The 22,530-nt window shown below is 45.4% G+C and overlaps 1 protein-coding gene across 2 annotated transcripts; it reads right to left on the reverse strand.

Annotated features, from left to right (window-relative positions):
- Nucleotides 1-1,842: 1,842 nt before the first annotated feature.
- On the reverse strand, nt 1,843-22,530 carry PDPK1 (3-phosphoinositide dependent protein kinase 1). 2 transcript variants are annotated; one of them, XM_053364425.1, is made up of 15 exons: nt 22,372-22,529; nt 20,269-20,389; nt 15,951-16,205; nt 15,106-15,148; nt 14,751-14,888; nt 13,366-13,510; nt 12,520-12,617; nt 11,984-12,059; nt 10,578-10,646; nt 10,332-10,428; nt 9,961-10,134; nt 7,662-7,885; nt 7,122-7,179; nt 5,879-6,031; nt 1,843-5,400 (listed from the first exon to the last, which is right to left on the reverse strand). In XM_053364425.1, exons 3-15 carry the CDS (start codon nt 16,146-16,148, stop codon nt 5,293-5,295), a joined length of 1,581 nt encoding a protein of 526 aa, XP_053220400.1. In that variant the 5' UTR covers nt 16,149-16,205; nt 20,269-20,389; nt 22,372-22,529; the 3' UTR covers nt 1,843-5,292. The 2 variants fall into 2 exon arrangements, with proteins under 2 accessions (XP_053220400.1, XP_053220399.1); XM_053364424.1 differs by lacking the exon at nt 20,269-20,389 and having other exon boundaries at nt 22,372-22,530.

Raw genomic sequence — 22,530 nt, forward strand, 5'->3', positions numbered from 1 at the left:
TGAATTGGGCCTAGAAACTTACTGGTAGCTGGGAAAGGATCAGTGTTATATGATCAAAGCATATTGTCCTGGTGAACAACCTGACTCCTGAATTCTGTGCCCACTGACATTTTCGAACCATCTTCAGAGGCAGCCCTGCGTATAACACATTACAGTAATCTAACCTAGAGGTTACCAGAGCATAATCAACTGAAGTTAGGCTATTCCTGTCCAGACAGGGGTGCAGCTGGGCCACCAGTCTAAACTGATGGTTAGAGCATGGTGCTAATAATGTCAAGGTCCTGGGTTTGATCCTCATACCTACATATTCCAGCATTGCAGGGGCTTGGACTAGATTACCCTCAGGGTCCCTTCCAACTCTACAATTCTATAATTCTAAGGCACTCTGTACAACCAAGACCACTTGAGCCTCAAGTGACAAGCAATGGATCTAGAAGTACCCTCAAGCTGTGCATCGGCTCCTTTACAGGGAGTTAAACTCCTTCAAGAGCAGGCAACCTCCCATCCATCTGGTCTAGGGAACTGCCCACTAACAGTGCCTCAGTCTTATCGGGATTAAGCTCCAGTTTGTTTTTTCTCATCCAGGCCATTACCAAGGCATGACACCGATCCAGCACATCCACTGCCTCACCTGCAGATGTAAAGGAGTAGAGCTGTGTGTCATCCACATATTGCTGATAGCATACTCCAAAACTCCAGACAATCCCTCAGCTGCTTCATGTAGCATGGGGGATAAAACCCTGAGGAACCCCGCACTGAAGGCTCCACAGAGCCGAAGAGCACTCTCCAAGCATCACCCTCTGGAAACGATCATGAAGAGTGGTGCCAACCACCACTAACTTGGACAGCCACTCCAGAAGGATACCATGGCTGATAGCATTGAAAGCCGCTGACAGGTCAAGGAGAAGAGGCACATTTCCTCTCTCTTCTGACAGAGATCATCATACAGGGCCACTAAAGCAGTTTTTGTGCCTAGTTGGGCCTAAACCCCAAATGAAATGGATCTGGATCACATTGCCTGGACTGGCTCAGGGCTTCATCGTTAGCAGAAGAACACATGACAGGTGTTTTGCTGCCAGGGTGGGTGGAAATGTCCTCTGTGTGGGGGATATAGCACTGGCTTCATCCTCATGAATACACTGATCTGATGTTGGCCCTCATTTCTTTGAAAGGTTAGCCTTAAACCTAAAAAGCAGCTTTAAAAATACCTTTGGGGGGGGGAGTAATGTTTGACACTGCAAGCCTAATGCAGCATAATGGGGCCTGTGTGTTCTTTTCCCACTCAGGACCCAGCAGCCATCTCTGGGCCACAATATGACAATACATGGCCCTCACACAAAAAAGGGGCTGGGAACTGGAGACTGTCCTCCTTCCACCTACCCAACTCCTGAAAAATAAGTGAATGATGCAAGCCAATGTGGATCGTGGGACATGGAGAGAGAGAGAGAGAGAGAGAGAGAGAGAGAGAGAGAGACAGAGACAGAGAGTCTCCCAATCCATTGCCAGATTGATACAGGAAGACATGGAGGATCCACCAGTATTTTGCTTTAAAGATGGATCAACGTTTTTCTTCAGCAGTTTCCATACTGGCAATATGTAATGCAGATAGGGGAATTCAGAAGTTTTGAACCATGGAATATGCAATGTTTACTTATCCAAACCTAAATTTGCTTTGCTATTTTGGGAACGTGAATGAAGCGCAGATATGTTTTATTTAAACATGCAATACAAATGCTGTGTGTTAAAGATGAAACTGCAAGCTGCTGCATCTTAAGTTATACAACTCTTAGGTTTTCCACTTAGAAAGAAATGAGGAAATAAAAAAGCTGAAACTTGAAACAATCACCATAATAAACAGGAGGGTTTTATTATCTGGGATTAGAAACAGTATGCAGACATAAGCATCATCATGCAGCAACAGAAGGAACTCAATTTTTAAGAGAAAAAAGCTCAGAAATAAATACCCCTATAATGTAACTATGAAGTAGCAATAAAACTGGATATTGTTACAACTTTTACTATTGGAGAGTTCAGCTTGATCACCACTTAAAAGTATGTGCACTCCTATGTACACCTACCTGGGAGTAGGTCCCATAGACTCAGTGGGATTTGCTTCTAAGTACCATGCATACCAAAAGGTTGCAATTGCTTATAATAATTGTAGACAAGAATTAGCTATCCCAAGCTAATTTATATCACTACCCCATGAAATAATTCATCACTGAATATACTAACCTAGGTCTCATGTTTATTTCTATAACCAGAATTAATGCCTGAAAAACCCAGAGCTTCCCATTTGGAACTTTCACTTTGAGCTTCATGGACTTCAGAAACAAGTTTGCATAAACTGAAACAAGCTTTTCACACATTAGTTTGCTCCTTAATTGATGGGAAGCTTCCAAACAATTCTAGTTCTTTCACAATGCAGAAGATGGGTGAATCTGAGGCAAGTGAGAAGCAGAGTCAGAGGCTGGGTTTGGGGCACAAAAGGTTTGTGCCAGCATTTTACGAGTTAGCAGACCCAGCTTGTCTTCATGGACCAAATACCCGATGGTGTTGTCTATGTGGTAATTCGAACAGAAATTTTCCAAAATACTCAGCCTTATGTGTGGTTTATTTATATACACTTGATTGTAAAAACAACAACCACAACCACCCCTCAAAGCAGTTTAGAAATCCAGTCAAATGCAGCAGCAAAATGCTACCCGCCTCCCAAGGTCTAATATTTGCAGCAGTGTGAACTGTGACAAACACGGCTTTTAAGACTATTGCACTTGTCCTGAAAGTGGCTGAAGAGAGATGATTAACTTGAGAGCAAGAGTATGGAGAGTGCTGTTAACTAGATACCTCAACCCTAGTCCGGACTTGAATTATATTATCACCTATTCTAAAGGTGTCCACTCAGCCACCTGAACCAGCATTTCCGCTTTCTTGCCTTTTGAAGCTTCAGACCTGCTGTGAAAGTGAGATGACTGGATCTCTTTTCCCTTCTCTGCTCCTCCTGTCTGTTCCCCCTTGGTCCAAACTGACTCTTCCCCTTTAGTGCTATTTTTCTTATGGTCCTCCCACTGGCTCTACTCAAGGCTGGGAGAGACTGCTTGACCGGAAGAGATGGGACACCATTTTTAATGGGGCAGAGATGCTTCCTCTTAATCCAAGTAAATAGCAGGATGCAGCCAGCAAATTTAGGCAAGCCAAGCAGAAAAATGTGTCCTCTGGTGCAGTCGCAGAGCAATTCTGCCAACATAATAGTGTCGCTGGACATTTCTTACTAGAAAGACTCCTTGAATCATTAGAGAGATGAATTGTGCAGAACAATTATCATCCATGGGAGAAGTGAAATCTGCGTGTGTCATCATTTTCCAGAGAGGAGCTTCCCAGCACCTCTCCTGAGACAATCTAACACAGTTGTGGGGGATGCTAAGTTGCCACTTGGTTTCACCCAATGGGATTCAGTTTTACCAAGGGGTGGGGGGAAGGAAGAAAAACAACCAGCATGATTGACAGCTGTTGGAGGGGGATTCTCACTGCCAAAAGCACTTCTACTTGGCTCCACTTCTTCTGGTGGCTTGTTAAGAGTCATGGTTGCATTGCCTGGCTACAGGAAAATAATAAATCCATGTTCCATGTGATGGCTATTGCAGACAGTGTGCATGTATGAACAAACAAACAAACACGTGGGTGTGTCAAAGCTTTACAGGAAAAATGGTCCAACTTGTAGACAGAACTAGAGATAACAGTAGACCAGCCTCATCTGCTCCAGAAGTGCTATTCACTTTGTGCTGGTGGAACTTTGAAAAGAGCGGATTCTCTTATTTCCAGCAACAACCAGACACTCTCCACTTCCAAGTCTACTCCTGACTTTAAGGGCAAGAGAAACCCTCACCTTCAAAATGGAACCTAAATCTGACACCTCTTGCTCAGCACTAGTGAAATATTCTCTCTTACGGTACAAGTGAAAAGTGAACAGAAGTGGTACCAGTACTTTTGGGGGGTGAGGAAGAGAACTGGTGTCTGGGCAAGAACCTGTTCCCCTCCTTGCAAAAATGCTTAGGCTACCCAGATATCAGAGCACACCATAGAGAAAGAATGCTTGCAGTGAGAAAGCAATATCTTTGCTATGTTACAAGAAATGTTTGACCATAACAGTTTAATAGGAAAAGGACAAAAGAACGATATGAAACATTTGATAGATATGACTCAAGTACCATACACTTCCCCTCCTTTGTATCAACATTTTTACATAAACACAACAATTAGTCTGATTAGTGGAGGGGCTTAAATATATTTAAATCATGTAAAATATTTTCAAAGTTGCTAAAAGGTCTGACGCTTTGCCATTGAACAAGACAGGAATATATTTGTACACCTCATTATACAAAGAGACAACAAATCAAGTCATCAGTTGTACAACCGCGCTTCTCTCCCCAGGCACAACAGGCCAGCCCCCTGCAGTGCTCTACCCTGGAAAGAACCAGCTTGCTCCCCCTCCCCCTCTTCGGAAAAGGTGAAGAGTCTATTTACTACATCAATACAGCTTGGTACTAACTAGGCAACCTCTCAGTTAGTATTAGTTAAAAGCATGCTGGTAACTTTAATGCTCCTTATTTCAACATGTAAATGCATCAAATTAAAATTCCATGTTTAAAATTGTATGAAATTTGATTTCCAGGATTAAGTGCCACATTCAAATTTTCCCTCTCTTACCACCTGTGCCGGAGTGTATCTATCTGCAAAACATGCAATTAGAAGTACCATCCATGGAGAATCCTGCAACTGGACACGACCTGAAGGGTTCGGCAAGGGCGTCCATCCGCTTGCAGCAGCGGTTACAAGTGCTGGATACCAACTAGAGACCAACTAGAAGGGAGGAAGTGGCAGCAGAAACAATGGTGGCCTCTCACACGGAGATGTTTCAAAGCTCCCTGACGAAACACAGTTGCATGATAAAATCGGAAAGTCACAGTAATAATCCCGCCCCACATGATCTGGGCTGTGCGCGTGGCTTGGCTTAACTCATCTACACTGAAGTCAGCAGTTTGCAGCAGAAGCCAAGGGAGTCTCTCACGGCAGCAAAGAGAGCTGTGCAAGTGTGTGTGTGTTTGGAAGCCTCAACAGAAGCACAAAAGCAAGCAAAGCGACCCTGAATTCCATTGGTTGGGCTTTTCCTTAGAGAAGGAACTAGTTTTGGCCCTGGAGATGGATGTAGGCTGGGCTGGGAGGAGTCCTCAGGCTAGGAGCATGTGGCGCTCTAGCAGCAAGGAGGGAGGCAGGGCACTGGGGGGGGCAGTCTCATTTCGCAGTGTTCTGGTGGTATATGTGTCGCCAAACCTCGTGTATCTTTTTGCACCATTTATGAGCGTTCCCACTTGGGTCCATCAGGTAGTATGTCCTGTTAGGCTACAAGTAAACAAAGGTTTAGTGCCTACCCATTCCTGCAGCAAGAACCTAACTAAGCTGACCAAGGCCAGCAGGCAATGCATGGGCTTGGGCCTCCCCTCCCTCCCCTGGGGATGAAGGCTACACACAGCACTTTGTACATCAGAAGTCTCCCACTGTAAGAACCAGACAACAGGCAGGAGCTATTAAAAGGCAGGGGTGGCTGTGTGAGCCAACTCTGGCCTGAGAAGGTACAAAAATCATCAGTGTGTGGAGCTGTGTCACTGGGGAGCTGCTACTTCAGGAAGTTCTAGATCCATTTTTCAAAAAAGGGGAAGGATCCCACAGCCAATTAACACCTCCAGCACCTTCCTCAACACCTCCAGCACCTCCCAGGAAGCACTGGCAGCTGAATGGGCCCTGCTAATACCACACCTGCAAGAGCCCACAGAACAGGACCGGTCAAGTCAGAACTTGTCAGCAGGAAGAGGTCACTTACTGTGTGAACAAAGAAGGTCTTGAAGTTCTTGGCTTCCGGCCGGAGTTCCAGCGACCAAGGGATTTCTCCTTTCAGAATTTTGTTGACAGGGTCCACATAATACAAGTGTGGCCCTTCAGTGAGCAGCAGCTGGCGCCTGCGAGCAAAGAGCCCCTGCAGAGGAGGACACAGCACTTAGAGCTAAGCCAGCGCTGCAGGTCAGCAGCTTCAAAGAAAGGGTCAAGAAAGGCAGGATTCTAGCACCATCACAGGATACTGCTTAGGACTCAACGCTCTTGTTATAGAGCACAAAGGGATCAATCACAGCATCTTCTGAGCAGCTAGTTTCCTCTGCCTCTCTGCCATTACCATATGCAGCACAACCAGCTCACAGGACGAGGAAGGGGAAGTACCTATTATATTTTTTGCCTTTCCTGCAACAGTCTCCAAACCAAATTTTGGACAAATGATGAAAGGTCTTCAAAGCTCAAACTCTCTCCTAGGCAACGCTCTCCTTCCCCGAGACCCTCATTCCCTATGACAGCAGGAGAACTGTCATCATGGGAGTGGGACCTCCCTGAAGACCCCATCCAACACTCTCTCTACCTCTTTTGCTGTTTCCAGGTCTGGGAACCAACTTGTTCCTGGAGCTCACTGTACTCTAGATACACCCACGACTTCTCCCCAGTGGGGGGATAGTCAAATATATGGCAGGCTCTGCAAAACACTAGAAGGCCCCCCTCCCTCCCCACTGGTTTTTAAATTTTTTTTCCATTACCTATTACCCACCACCTGGTACACATGGAAGAGCATACAAATAAAATTATGAAATGTGGAGGTCAAGGAGAACAAACAGGGTTACACTCCCCACCACAAACTACTACATTTGGATAATCTGCTTTTGGTTTCTCTTAGTATATGTTTCTTTCCCCTCCACAACTGTGCAGGTTTTTTTATTTCATATCCCCAAGCACTTTAGACTCACAAGTACAGTGGTACCTCAGGTTACATACGCTTCAGGTTACAGACTCTGCTAACCCAGAAATAGTGCTTCAGGTTAAGAACTTTGATTCAGGATGAGAACAGAAATCGGGCTCCAGCGGCACAGCAGCAGCAGGAGGCCCCATTAGCTAAAGTGGTGCTTCAGGTTAAGAACAGTTTCAGGTTAGGTACAGGCCTCCGGAACGAATTAAGTACTTAACCTGAGGTACCACTGTACAATCATTTAAAGAATGAATCCGAGGCACAGGATAAGGTGACTTACCTTCCGTTTGTCAACTGGACCCATTTTCAGTATTAGATTATTTTCTACAAACTGGTGCCTGAGAAGAAAACATCACCTTGTGTTATTTCCATCAATCCATCATTCATTGCCAAGCCATCCACTTACAGGCTTTTAGAGACAGAGTGTCAGTGAGAGGAGGAAAAGTAGCCAGCAGCCAGATGGGCGCTCCCTGCTAAGGGCATTGTGCTCAGCGTGCAGAGGAAAAAGGTCTCTAGCAGCACTTTTATGGGACTGTCAGCTCTGGATCAGATCCCATGGCAGAAATTGGCTGCATTTCTAAGCTCTGGCGAATTCAAATGGTCCTGGTTCCCCCTTTTCTAAAGCCCGAGATTCTGCCACCCTCCATTGTTAGGAACACGCAAGTGAGGTGCAAGATTGATGAAGCTGAACTTTATTTGTGGAGCAGGACGTCACTCGAGAGGGGGGGGAGGGGGGAGAGAAAGCAAGTGCAAGCACATGCGCACACACACATTTGCATAAACCAAATGGAAAAAAATCCCCACACCCCGCAGTGCTTACCAGGGATTTCCACCAGCCTGCTTTGCCAAGAGTAACCTTTTCTCCTTTTCAGAGAACTGGAGGTCCAGCTCAAAGGAATTGCTGTCGAGGTTGTGAATGTATTGCTCTATGTTGTTGCTGCTGCCTGAGGTTTGTGGGGTGGACGTCTCCGGGGAAGACAAAGACTGAGAAGAGGCGGAGCCAGACACTTGCAGGCATCCAAACTGACTCAGGAGATTGTCATACTATCAAAACAAGAAAGATAGTTTTCAGAATAAATGGGGGGAAAGTATGTGGCATCTTACCCTTTTCTTCTAACCAATATTTCTGCCAACATAATATTCAAGTTGTCTTCAAGAGTAAATCCAGCAACATTAATGGATCTAAATTAGATGTGTCAATGAATGTGACTAACAATGGATATAATCAATGTTATTTATTATTCTGAATGCTCTCTTTAAATGCTAATAGTACTATCATGTATTTACGCTGTATAAACACTGTAAGCCCATACTATAGGAAAGCTACACATTTCATCTGCAAGAAAACAAATGGCTTCCAACATACAGTATCATAAAATACTGTATTTTTTCGTGTATAAGACTACATTTCCCCCCCCCCAAAAAAATTAGTTTAAAATTGGGGGGGATTATACATAGAATGTCGCAATTATTTATTTCTTAATTTAGGCTTAAAATCGTCTTATACATGGGGGCGTCTTATACACAGAAAAATACGGTAACTGTGTGGCCATCTTTTATTTTACTCAGTACATCACTTTTGCCATCAAGGCAAAATCCCATTCATTTTCTGGCCACTTGTTCTGCTGTTAGTGATATTCTCCATTTCTTTGCTTAAAAACATTCTTGCTTCAATTCACAAATGGGACTAATTCCTCGTGCTCTGTCTCACTGAGGCTTCAACACAATTTAGTAAGGACAAGACCTAGAGAGGTTTCATATAGACTGTAAAATGCTTTATCTGCTTCCACTTTTTAATAATAGCATTAATAATAACCACCTCCCTTCTCCTGTTGACACTTCCAGCACATGCTTCTACTGGACTTTTTGTATTTTCCTTTCCAGTTATACTTAAGAAAATCAGTAGGCTTCCCAAGATTTTCACTGGAATGATTTTACCTATATTCTGCAGCTATTTAACTAAATTTTATGGGTGATTTACATTTTACAAGTCATAAGAGGCCAATTTAAATCAAGAGGCTCCAGTAAAGTGATTTCAATGGGTCTACTATTGAATATGACACTGAGACACTGGATATCACTCTGCATCGTAATGAAGGGTTATTTTACCTAATTTCCCCAAATCAGCTAATTTCCTCAGAGCAATCCTCACCCAATCTGGGTAAGGCACAGGAGAGTCTGATGGGCAGCATAGCCACTGCTCCATCAGTTGCACATGTCAACCAGGACAGATTGGGGACAAACAAACGCTTGCTCCACCCTACAGTCCACCCTGGGACTGCTGACAGCAGTGGAGCCAGTTCAGTCCTCCCTCTCCAGAACACCCCATTTGGCAGGCAGCATGAGAAATTCAGTGGTGCTGGTGGAGTGCTGCTGAGGCCACTCTGAACAGCAGAAGGAGATTTCTGCCCTATCCATCCATGCTACCCACCCCCACTATGGCAGATGAGGGGGCTCGGGTCGCAGCCTCATTTCTTGATTCACTATCTACACAATTTATTACCCATTTTACGTTAAGACACTCAAGCCAAAGGGGGGGGGGAGGTTTGTTGGATTCAAATTTCTCCTAATTTCTGAATGATCAATAGTCCTGCCTTGATTGATTAAATCTATGTATCAGAAAAATCCCCATCTCCAAATTTTAAAGCCTCTATCTCTTTCACAAATTTCACCAGCGATCCCATATTTTTAACCAGCTGGAAACCAGAACATTTCCTTTTACTTGCTTTGTTTCATTATCTCCTCACAGTACATCCATGTCTCACTCTTTAACCCTCCACTTGCATGCAGAAATTCTGTGAGAGAGGGAGGAAGCCGGGAAGGAGCTCTGCTTTCAGCTCAGTATCTGCTCTCACCCTCTGGTCATGTGAACTTTACAAGTGAAAGTGAGGGTGACAGAGGAGCCAAGGATTAGACCAGAGCAAGAACTACAGGCCTATTTCTCCCTTGAAGGATGCAAAGGTATTGAAAAGACCTTTATGGAGCATGGTAGATCAAGATGGGCACTCCTACTGCGACTGCTGAGATGGATGGAGAAGGATGTGAGGCACTCACAAGGGCAAACTGCCCTTCAGGAGCCTTTGATCTTCCCTGGCATCAGTATCAAAGCCTGCACTTACATTTCCATAGCAATCCTCATCATCTTCTGACATTGCGGGCAAATATGCAGTGAGCTTGGGTGGTGTCTGAAGATGCAGATTCTCCCAGGTGATGGAGTCGAAAAAGGGGTGGGCCTTCAAGGGCTCATATCCTCCCATTTCTTCACAGCCTAACCTCTTGGTAGCATCTTGGACCTGGTTAAGTGAAACACAGTTACATTTTCCCTGGAAAGACTCAGGGGGCAACAGTTGGGGGGCGGGGCTCTGAAGCCTAGAGGGCCAAAACACCGGCTGGGGTAGAACAGCAGCAATGAGTACCGCATTTTGTGCAAGTTATCTGACTGGAGGCTTCTAGCATGGATTGGAAACTTCTGACAATACAATTCATTTACCAAAAGCTTTTCTACGAGATCTTTTGCCTTCGGAAAGAACTTCTCTGGGAATTCATACTCCAATTTGATTATCTTCTGGAATATGAGATATTCATTTCTGCAAAAAGGATGGGGAAAAGTATAGTTACATCTATGCAAACATTTCCTATAAGTCTACTTCAAGGTTCAAACTATACCACCCTATGGGTACACGGGCAAACACTAACTTGGTGGGAAGTCTGGCACTGGTGTGCTCCAAAATCTTACCCGGCTCTGAATGGTGGTAATCCTGCTACAAGCTGGTATACGATGCAGCCAAGAGCCCACAGATCCGAACTTCATCATCAAGACAGGCAAAAAGATGAGAAGGCAAAGCAGAAGAGTTAGCACTGTGGGCATATCCAATGTCACCATCTCCTAGTTCAGGCACCCACAACAAAAGCATACAACATATTCCCTTTCAGGCAGAGCTGCAAATTCCCCTGGAGTATCAGACTCTAATTTACTTGGAATGCCTGGTAAAGGCACCTTGAAGAAAAGGTGTTTATCCCTGGGCGTTTCCCAAGGATATGATGCAGAAGCTGCCACTGTGCACTTCCTGAACCAGATCTATGTATTTCCTCATCTTGGGTTAGGCTCCCACAGGAAGGATGGAAACAGCAGAAGAGAGACTTCAGCAAGGTCCCAATAGGGCTGAGCGATATCAGCTTTTCAATAACGCAGTGTATCGCCAGACAAACATCGCAGTTTGGTGACATACTGCGATGCTGAAAAAACAAGATGCATTGGGTGAAACTGCCCCAGCTCTCACCTCGAGTGCTGAGGCAGTTTCACCGAGACTCGTGGGTTAGGACAATGCAACTTGTTTGCGCTGGGCTGGGGGCTCTTTTAACTGCTCAACTAAGGAAAGGATAGCTGCACACTCCTCAGCCAAGCAGTTGAAAGATGCATAGGGAGGAAACAGCTGTATCGGCGCCTCGCCAATAGAGCTTGTTTCTCCCTCTCCATTGTATGAGGGCTGTATTGGGACCTAGGCCTGGGTGATATATTGCCCGGGACTGGTATGAGGAGTAGACCACGATGTCGGCTTCACTCAGCGGTATATCGCTGGTGAAACCACCACTGCTCCCGAGTCCCTCTGTTAGCAGTGCCTGCTAGAGGAAGGACCAGTCCTGAGCAATATATTGATATATCGCCCAGGTCTAGGTCCCAATACAGCCCTTTGAAGAAGATCCCAAGCTGAATAGGTGCTTAAAAAAATTAAAATAAAATAAATGCCCCACACAGAGCTTTCTAGTTCTCTGTCTTGTTTAATGTACAAACCAAGTAAAGCGGCAAGAGATTGCAGCAAGAAAACATGATGACAATGCTTAGAACGTCTTGTCTCATGTTTTGCTGGTATGTTATGTGTATCGCCAGACAAACATCGCAGTTTGGTGACATACTGCGATGCTGAAAAGGGCTAATGAACTATTCATGTTACAGAAAAATAGACAAAAGCAATCCTAAGAGCCATTGTCATGCTGTTTAATATTTTTCAGTGTTGATTGTGCAGGAGGCACTGAGGCACAAGAATGGGGTACACCCTAATGGAAATAGGCCTCACCCATTTGCCTTGAAGATCTCTCACACAGTCATAAAACCCCTCTACAAAGGCAACGTATGTAACTCACCTTTTGCAGGCAGACTTCTCTGTTAACAGCTCTGGAGACACATACTGTGCTGTCCCAACAAAGGAGTTCGCCCGTGCTGAAGAAACCAAGATGCAAGTAAGCATTTAATCATTAAAAATGTCCTTACAAGGTCCTCATGAAGGCTTGGATGTGTTCATTTGGAAACAATGCTTTCATTTTTGTTGTGCAATTCAAATTTCATCAGCTTTTATTTAACTATATTTGTAGGCATCCAATATTACATAATGACTATTGTTTTTCAAATGCTCCCCGCCCCCTCAACACTAAGCATTACTAAGCAGCATTTCACCCCATGGGCACCCCACTATCACCTGATTTCAGCTGCTCCATTTTAGTGACCCCGCAGGTTTCCTCTCTGATGTCATCTCCTGCGGTATAGCCATTTTACCTTTACTCAGTAAAGAACCGTCATAAACCCCATTGAGACGTAGCATCGGATACTGTGGTCAGTTTTAAGGAATTTGAAACTGCAGAAGGTTGCTTTAGTCGTTGACAGGTTGAGAAATTGCACCCACCTCGCTTGCTGTCTGCAGACAATACTTTTGCTGTCCCAAAGTCTGTAATCTGAATGTGCATGTCTCCGCTGAGCAAAATGTTCTCTGGCTTCAGGTCCCTGCAAAAGGCACAGCTGGGAATGAGCCATGCATGCACAGAGTCATGCCCTCACCAACTATTTGTGTCCCCTGGGGAAATCCCGAGTTGTCCATGTAATGCCCCAACCATGGAAAGCCGATTCTCCCCCAGGCTTCTAAAGTAACAGCAGCTACCTAGGAAACTAAGGCTGTCCTTTGGCCCTTACTGTCTCTGCCTGTTCTGGTAGGTCTGAAGTAGATTCCTACCTGCTCCTCTGCCTGGCATTGGGAGCTGCTTCCCAAATGATTAGGAGGGGACTAGGCAGCAGGGGGACATGGAGCAAATCTGAATGTTAGATCATGCTGAGTTCTTCTCTTCTGCCTTCTACTGCAGGCAGGCAAACAGTAAGGAAGAGGCGCTACATTTACTCTGCTAGCAACCTGGCAGAATGGGTTGTCCCTCTCCTCTACAAAAAAAACCAAGGCAAAAGGCGACAGAGGGAGGGAAAGAAAGATTTCAACTGTCCAAAATCCCCATCCATTGCTGGATACTTTGTACTCCAAGGCAGCCAATGCCTTGTGCCAAAGTAACTAGGCTGGTGTCGCCACAGGTGAGGAATGCAGGAAAGCCAGGAAGTCTCAGCAAAGGTACCTAAGACACTGCTTGCTTGCTTTGGAAACTTTTGAGTTTTGAGCCACCAGGAGAAATGTATCAGGAGGGCAATAAACGGTAACTATGACAACAGCAACAAGAACCAAGAATAGATGGATTTGAATTCATTACATTACCTGTGAATGATTCCCTTTCCGTGCAAGTACTCTAATGCAGACACAATTTCAGCAGTATAAAACCTAGTACATGTCTCATCAAATGAGCCAATCTTCCGGATGTATTTTAGAAGCTCTCCATTTTTGGCGTAGCTAAGACCAAAATCTGAATACTAAGTTAAGGATAATTTATACTGTGAATCTCTGGACCCTAAAACACAAAGGCAGATAATCTGAGGCAATGTTAGAAGGGATAGGTGGCGATGTGCTTGGAAAGAGAAGACTGGACTCTGCACACAGCCAAAGATTTACTGTATTGGCCCGAATATAAACCACACTTTCCCCCCAATTTTGGACCCTGAAAAGTTAAAAGTACGGCTTATATTGGTGATTTTTTTACCATATGCTGCTGAAAGCAGCTGGGGAGCGCATGTTTGGCGGGGGGCGTGGCGCGCCTCCCAGCTAGTTGGCGGTGTGCGCTCCCTATCTGCTTGATGGGGGGGGAGCGGCAAGCCCACCTCCCAGCTGGTTGGCGGTGGGGGTGGAGCATGCGCACCACCAACCAGCAGGGAGGCGGGCACGCCACTGCCCCTCCCCCCGCAAAGCAGCTAGGGAGCATGTGCAGTCTCCCAGCTGGTTGGCGGTGCACATACTCCCTAGCTGGTTAGCCTGCGCACTCCTCCCCCCCTCCCCACCGCCAAGCAGCTAGGGAGCACGCGTACCGCCAACCAGCTCAGAGGCAGGCACCCAGCTACCCAAGCCAGTGCTGGTGCTGGGCTCTGAGCGCGCTCCGTGCCTGCCTCCTGGCACTACCGCCCTGAACGGGGGGCGGCCGGCACCAGCACCTGCAAATAAACCTTGAATTTTAAGTGTGCAGCTTATATTCGGGCCAATACGGTACAGCGGTTAACTTAGTCTCCAACCATTTTGGGACAAGGGGCACATTTGGAGATAAAAGAGACTTGTGGACACCACAAAATACACATTCAACAGAAGAAAAACTGGTGGTATTCAGAAACAGCCCCATACACCTAAAAGGCAAAGCACAGACACCTAGAGACAAACAAAACACAGTAAAAACAACAACAAACCTCCTCCTACCACAAAACACTAGGCAATCTCATCAAACAATATCAAATTAAAAAATATCAATTAAAAAATAGAAAGTGGGAGAGGGAGGCTGAGTGGGGTGCCTTAAGGCACTGTCATACCCATGGGGCCCCAAGATTCGTCCTCTGCCAGGTTTACAAGATTTAAAATTTTTCACATTTGTATCCTGCCTAAGAATTCTGGTACAACTATTTTGAAAACATCACTGGGTTAGCAAATGAAGAAACATGGTTCTTTTTTCCACACACATTATCCCAACAAATATCACCATGAAACATTTCCATCCAGAAGGATACAGAGCTTCTCATCATCCTGAAAGGTGAAGTAGAGATTGACAAAGAAAGGGTGATCCAGGCAAGACATGATATCTTTCTCCCTATTCACGCACGGCACCTTGCCCTCTTTTATGATGTGGCGCTTCTCCAGAATTTTAACTTTTAAAAAGACAAATAAGTTACAACACACTTGGGAAATACACAGTGAAGCTGCAAACTCATCTGCTCTGCTTGACTATGAAGCTACACTTAGAGAGCAGCTTCCCACAACAGCAGCAGCAGCAGCAGGCGTAACCTAGACTTCCTTTGGCTCCATTATGAGGACAGGACATCATCCATCTAAAATCCACACCCCAATGAAGAAAGGGTTACTCACTGGCATATTCTCTGGAGGTAGACAATTCTCTGGCCAAGAAGACCTGTTAAATGGGAAATAAGAACTGCCTTATGTTTTGCACGCAACTAAGATCCCGCAAAAGGTCTCCAACCTACTGAGGGGGTGAGTGGGAAAGTGGAATTCCAACCATTGGAGCCCAGGGCCCCAAGGGACCATTGCTCTATCCACACCAGTTACATCAGCCAGTCTCATACACATTCCCAGCACTCCCTAAAGACAACATGTAGGAACTGTTCTGGCAGTTCTCCCAACTTCCTAGGGCAGATTTTTTTTCTGGGGGGTGGGGGAGTGGGAGTCACTGCACTGGCCTTTGCTAGTGTGCTTGGTTAGTTGAATCTGGTCCTACATGTCCAGAAGGGAAGAGGCAAACCATCATTTTGTAAGGAGTCCTAAAATCCTGGAACCCTAAGGTACCCAAGAGGTTTTTTGTTTTTGATTGGGGGGGGGCAGCTATGGCAAGCAATGAAGCATCACAGGGGTGGAGAGTCAAAACCTGCCAATGGAACATGTGCACAACAGCAGAGGTTCAATGAGGACAGACAGAGGTGGTAACCTCATCTCACTAAAAGTCTGGTGTGAGACTGCAGGGGCCACAAGAGGACAAAAAGCACCATAACAGCCAACAGCTGTGAACATTATTTCTTTGACCTCCTGCAGAGCCAAGTAGAACCTTCCTCTGGGCAAGCTGGTGCGCAAACTGTTTTCCTTAGAGAATGCTAAGTGGGGAGGGGAGGGGGGGAGAACTATCTGAATGATACACAAAGGCCAAATGGCTGGCTTCTGCCACGACACTCCCAGAACCCCCAGTTGCAGTAGATACTCACTGTTGAGAAAGACCCTTCGCCCAGAATCTTGACAAAGTTAAAGTCCTCTGGGCGTTTCTTTCGAGGCTGTGGAGGTTGCTGCAAGGATTTTTCACTCCCCCTTGGCTCAGCCGTTGTGCCCTCCATGCTCAGTCCCTGCCTGCTGCCACAGGGAGCAGCAACAGGTGAAGGGCTGGGATCTGCCTGGTTCCTCACCATTGATGGTGATGGGCAGGAACATAAAACCACGCTGGACTGGATTGGAACAGCATCATACTGAAGGAAAGAGAAAGAATGTACATGATGCTGCAGCTTGCAATCTATTAGCCACACATCCCCGTATACAAGTTGGAAATATGCCAAAGTTCGGGAGTGCTGCTCCCCACAAAAAAGGGGGGGCTACAGGCACCTAATGGTGATCATGGCAGCTATGCTACATTGCTGTGATTCCATAGATCAAGCATGTACAAAACACACAAAAATGGCCACCTCATGACTTGAATTTCAAGAGTCAAGAGTTGCCACCTACCTTAATGCTTCACAAATAATTACTATTATTAATTATACACCCTTCACCCTAAGGTCCCAGGATATACTTGAATCTATAAAAGCCAAAGTCTTTAAGATCACAGCAGGTCTTCAGAGATCTGAAGGCTAAAGGAATCCAACCCACAAAGTTCGGAAGCTACCTGAAGAACTTGGTAAGTCTAACACACACATCCAATTAGCTAGAGAGAAACTGAAACAGTCTGAAACCATTTGGCGTTTTAATATTTGACACGCGAAGCAGTGAAAAGAGCAACTTACTCAAATGAAATAATAATTCTGCAATTCATGGCTTTAAAATATCCTTACATAACCAAAGACAGCAGAGACTCAAGATGGGACCTTCTGCATGCAAAACAGGTACACTACCTACTAACTTACAATTCCTCCACTATTTTATTACAATGTGCTCCTAGGACCTCTGGTCATTCTGTCATCTTACAGTAGAATAGTAGCCTCCAAACTACATTCTAATAATAATTATGAGAAACAGTAAATGTTTTTGACTGGAAGCTTAGCATATTGAGGACTGCTATGGTGAATGTATGGAATTGTGCTTCACTGATTGCTTGGTGCCTGTTTTTTCATAGAAACACAGGAAACTACTGATACCAAGTCAGGCTAATTGGTCCATCTAATTCAGTATTGTTTACATTGAGAGGTATTCAAATATCCAAAGTCAAGCAGCTTCCCCGTTTATATCAGGAAGCTTTTCATTATCAACAAGTTCAACTTTCAGACTTTCCTTTAGACTCTTAACTTTAAGGAAATTAAATGAATGATTAATTCTTTCCTTCCTTCAGTGTTGCTATTTCTTCAGGTGAGAGAGGTTTATAAGATGTCAAGACTCCTCAGAAAACCCAAGTTTCCACATCAGACTGGCTGAAACATTCCTATCCATTTGACATCGCCATTTCAATTTCCTCTGAACAGCTTATCAAGGTCTGCCATCTAGGTATGAATCCAGTTTCAGAGTAAAAATAGTGTTCCAGACTGAATAAATGAGCTAACTTGTAATGGGCCATGGCTTTAATGGCTGCCTTACTATGTCCCACTTGCTCTTGCCAATGCCAAAGAAAAGTACCCTCAGAAGATCATGCTCTTCTGAAGTTTACTATACAGCGGAAAGGAGCAGCCAAGCATACTAGGACTCAATTTCTCGACTTTAAGAAAGCCGACTTCATAAAACTTAGGGAAGTGCTGGGTGAGATCCCATGGACAGTAATACTAAAAGGAAAGGGAGTTCATGATGGCTGGGAGTTTGTTAAGAGGGAGATAGTAAAAGCACAACTTCAGGCAATACCAATGAGACGGAAACATGGAAGGTGCCTAAAGAAGCCAGGGTGGCTATCTAAAGAACTTTTAACTGAGTTAAGATTAAAAAAGGATGTGTACAAAAAATGGAAAAGGGGGGAAACCACCAAAGAGGAATTCAAACAAATAGCCAGCACGTGTAGACACAAAGTCAGAAAAGCTAAAGCACAGAATGAACTCAGGCTTGCTAGAGAGGTTAAAAGCAACAAAAAAGGCTTTTATGGGTATGTTCGTAGCAAAAGGAAGAACAAAGAAACAGTGGGGTCACTCAGAGGAGAAGATGGTGAAATGCAAACAGGGGACACAGAAAGGGCTGAACTCCTCAATGCCTTCTTTGCCTCAGTCTTCTCCGATAAAGAAAACAATGCCCGACCTGAAGAATTTGGAGCAAATGATTCAGCAGAGGAAACACAGCCCAGAATAACTAAGGAGATAGTACAAGAATACTTGGCTAGTCTAGATGTATTCAAGTCTCCAGGGCCAGATGAACTGCATCCAAGAGTATTAAAAGAACTGGCAGATGTGATTTCAGAACCACTGGCAGTCATCTTTGAGAATTCCTGGAGAACAGGCGAAGTCCCGGCAGACTGGAGGAGGGCAAATGTTGTCCCTATTTTCAAAAAGGGGAAAAGAGAGGACCCAAATAATTACCGCCCAGTCAGTCTGACATCAATACCAGGGAAGATTCTGGAGCAGATCATTAAGCAAACAGTCTGTGAGCACCTGGAAAGGAATGCTGTGATCACCAATAGTCAGCATGGATTTCTGAAAAATAAGTCATGTCAGACTAACCTGATCTCGTTTTTTGACAGAATTACAAGCCTGGTAGATGAAGGGAACGCAGTGGATGTAGCCTACCTTGATTTCAGCAAGGCATTTGACAAGGTGCCCCATGATATTCTTGTAAAGAAGCTGGTAAAATGCGGTCTTGACTATGCTACCACTCAGTGGATTTGTAACTGGCTGACTGACCGAACCCAAAGGGTGCTCATCAATGGTTCCTCTTCATCCTGGAGAAGAGTGACTAGTGGGGTGCCACAGGGTTCTGTCTTGGGCCCGGTCTTATTCAACATCTTTATCAACGACTTGGATGATGGACTCAAGGGCATCCTGATCAAATTTGCAGATGACACCAAACTGGGAGGGGTGGCTAACACCCCAGAGGACAGGAACACACTTCAAAACGACCTTGACAGATTAGAGAACTGGGCCAAAACAAACAAGATGAATTTTAACAGGGAGAAATGTAAAGTATTGCACTTGGGCAAAAAAAATGAGAGGCACAAATACAAGATGGGTGACACCTGGCTTGAGAGCACTACATGTGAAAAGGATCTAGGAGTCTTGGTTGACCACAAACTTGACATGAGCCAACAGTGTGACGCGGCAGCTAAAAAAGCCAATGCAATTCTGGGCTGCATCAATAGGAGTATAGCATCTAGATCAAGGGAAGTAATAGTGCCACTGTATTCTGCTCTGGTCAGACCTCACCTGGAGTACTGTGTCCAGTTCTGGGCACCACAGTTCAAGAAGGACATTGACAAACTGGAACGTGTCCAGAGGAGGGCAACCAAAATGGTCAAAGGCCTGGAAACGATGCCTTATGAGGAACGGCTAAGGGAGCTGGGCATGTTTAGCCTGGAGAAGAGGAGGTTAAGGGGTGATATGATAGCCATGTTCAAATATATAAAAGGATGTCACATAGAGGAGGGAGAAAGGTTGTTTTCTGCTGCTCCAGAGAAGCGGACACGGAGCAATGGATCCAAACTACAAGAAAGAAGATTCCACCTAAACATTAGGAAGAACTTCCTGACAGTAAGAGCTGTTCGACAGTGGAATTTGCTGCCAAGGAGTGTGGTGGAGTCTCCTTCTTTGGAGGTCTTTAAGCAGAGGCTTGACAACCATATGTCAGGAGTGCTCTGATGGTGTTTCCTGCTTGGCAGGGGGTTGGACTCGATGGCCCTTGTGGTCTCTTCCAACTCTATGATTCTATGATTCTATTCTACCCAGGCCAGGTATGCCTAGGTTTGAAAGTGTTATAAAAATCCTGCTGACACACATTGAATAGAAATACTATTGCCTGGATAACAGTTCCTCTACTTCTGTAGCTTATTACTTCTAACATGATTTTTAAAATGCACACACCCTTGTTACACTTACCCAGCAACTGAAATTTTATGCTGGTTTCAACCCCCACCTGATTTTTGAATCCAGCCCATGATTTTCATTGTGTCAAAGGCTATATATCAGCAATAGACCACAGATAAAAAAGCATCAATATGGCATGAAGCTAACTGCTTTTAATTAACTACTGTTGCTTTTATTAATCACTTCTGTTTTAACTGTTTTGTTTAGTTTTAAGAGGTTTAATGTGAGTTTAATGGGATGATTATTTTATTGCTTTATATTTATAACAATTGTGTTCCAAGAGAAAATATACATAGCAGATAATTAAAAATAAACATAATAAATAAAGAACCTCCGGCTCTCTCAGGAGTCACAGCATGTGGTTGACTTGCCCAGGTAATGAGTTCTGTAGCCAGATAGATGGTATACAGTTCAGCAGCTGCTGCCACTGCATACATCCAGCCTTGAGAAGTCTAGGATCACCAGTGAAATGTAAGTTTGTTTTGTAGCAGAATAACATTTTGGCAAGTGCAGTATTTTATGCTCACAGCAAAGAGCAGGTAAACTGCCCCCTGATAATTACTTGCAAAGACATATATAATCCATGCCCTGGCAATATACAATGGTACTTCTCCTTCAGTATGGAACTTTTGTTTGTGAACTGTTTGTGAACAGGGCCTACAAATTTCAAGGCAAAGCCATCCCTGGACTCAGAAGACTCACCATGTGGGATGCTAAAATCCAAGAAGCTAAGACAGCCTTCCTCAGCCTGGTGCCCTTCTGATGCCTTGGACTATGATTTCAGCACAGCCATGCTGGCTGCAGCTAATGGGAATTGTAATAAAAATATGTGGAGGGTATCAGGCTCAGGAAGTTTGATCTAGGATGGTGTTACATCTGCCTATCTCTGGGGAACACAGGATAAGCAAGTGTACACTGTTTGCACACGATACATGATGCTAGGCAGATGCACACACAAACTGCACAAGAAATCTGGAATCATTTTCACATTTAAGTCATTCTACAGTACTAAGAAAAGTCAAGTAAGCTGATGAAAGTGCAAAGGGCACAGGAACACCTGGGACACCTTGCTACACACCTGTTTGAACTCTGATGGTGGCATAAAGTCACACAATTCTGCAGAAAAGACCATAAGTGTTATAGAACTTGTGGTTTGCATGTATAAAAATGCCAGGCTCTGTTCCATTCAGACTGAACTACTGTTGCCCAGCTCAGGGAATTATTGGTTGGATGAGTCATTGATTTGATTCAATACAATGTGGAGTCTTCTATGCCTCCTATGGCATATGTACTCATGGCTGGCATTTGCATTTTTAATTCTGCTGATAACAAGAGGTCATATGGAAACAACATCTACACTTCCTCAAACACATGTGACATAATGTGAGGACCGGGTAGCTGCCTGTCCTGTGCCAGTTTTCACCAGCTGATATGTATTTGTAAGTAAGCGGGAATAGGTTGGAGTTGGTGCGACAGAACAATGGGCACTTTTTACTAAATGACACTAGAAACAGCCATGACAGTGGCCAACTGTGTCAATGAAACTACTGGGAAGAATGGCAATTACTCAAGAACTTTAAATCAGGATGTGAAACAAATTTGAAGTAGAACAGGCTGAAAATGAACGCCTCTGACAACAAGCATCAAAAGCTACACATATATTGAAAAAAGAAAGAATTCGCTCTACAGCAGCACTTCCTAAGGATTGAGGTATTAGATCTCACCTCAGCTGGGCATCCTTTGCATGACGTCTGCCTTACAGAATTGCTCCTTAACTAATATATAAGAAGTTTCTTTGACCACTGGAAGATTCAGCTTTTCAATCCCTCAGGACTAGCAGGGCCCCCGAAACGGTGGGCCAAGGCTACACACTGCTCTACCGCTAATGCTAAGCCCGGAATGCGACCGAAATCGCAACCTCCGTATCGCCCGCGACAGTCGGAGGCGCCAACACCCAATGCACACCGGAAGACGAGCTGCCCTCTCCGTTGCCGGCAGGGGAAGGAGGTGGAATTCCGAGGGCAAATGGGCGCGCCCCTCTCCGCCTAAGTGGGGCACTCACTTCAAGGGATCCCGCGCCGCTACGCAAAACAAGACAGGCTCTGGCCGAGGCCTGCCTGCTTGACCAGGTAAGACGACGGGAGGCCAAACACCGGGGGGGGGGGAGGTCAGGGACCGGCCGGCTCCTCCGCAGCTTTCGCTTCCGCGCTGTAGCCTGGGCCCCGCCCCTCTCCGGCCAGGATCCCGGGCTGACCCCGAGGCGCCTGCAGAGCCCCTGGCCAAGAGGAGACCCGGGGTCGGGGAGCGGCGAACCCCACCTTCCCTCCGCCAGAGGTCCCGCTCGCGCCGCGGCCTCCCGGAAGGCAGCGCAGGCCAAGCGGCCGCTCCTCTCCTCCCCTCGCCCCTTCCCCGCCGGCTCCCGCGCGGAGCTTACCAGGGGGCTGCCGGTGCTGGCCATGGGCGCGGGCTGCTCGTCCGTCTGCCCGCCCTCCGAGCGAGCGAACGACTCGGCCGCGCTCCAACCAGAGAGTCCGACCCAATGGGACGCCCGCGTCCTCCGTGAATGACGTCGGCCACAACAATGCCCTCTTCC

This window comes from Podarcis raffonei, chromosome 14 (assembly GCF_027172205.1).
Source record: "Podarcis raffonei isolate rPodRaf1 chromosome 14, rPodRaf1.pri, whole genome shotgun sequence".
Lineage (NCBI taxonomy): Eukaryota > Metazoa > Chordata > Lepidosauria > Squamata > Lacertidae > Podarcis > Podarcis raffonei.

What these genes read in the sequence shown, in the direction of transcription:
- PDPK1 (XM_053364424.1), bottom strand. Translation starts at nt 22,395, where the DNA reads ATGGCCAGCACCGGCAGCCCCCTG. An exon ending in GCGAAGGGTCTTTCTCAACA is followed by an intron (nt 15,149 to 15,950) that starts GTGAGTATCTAC and finishes CCCATTTAACAG; the next exon opens with GTCTTCTTGGCCAGAGAATT. An exon ending in GAGAAGTCTGCCTGCAAAAG is followed by an intron (nt 10,647 to 11,983) that starts GTGAGTTACATA and finishes TTGATGATGAAG; the next exon opens with TTCGGATCTGTGGGCTCTTG.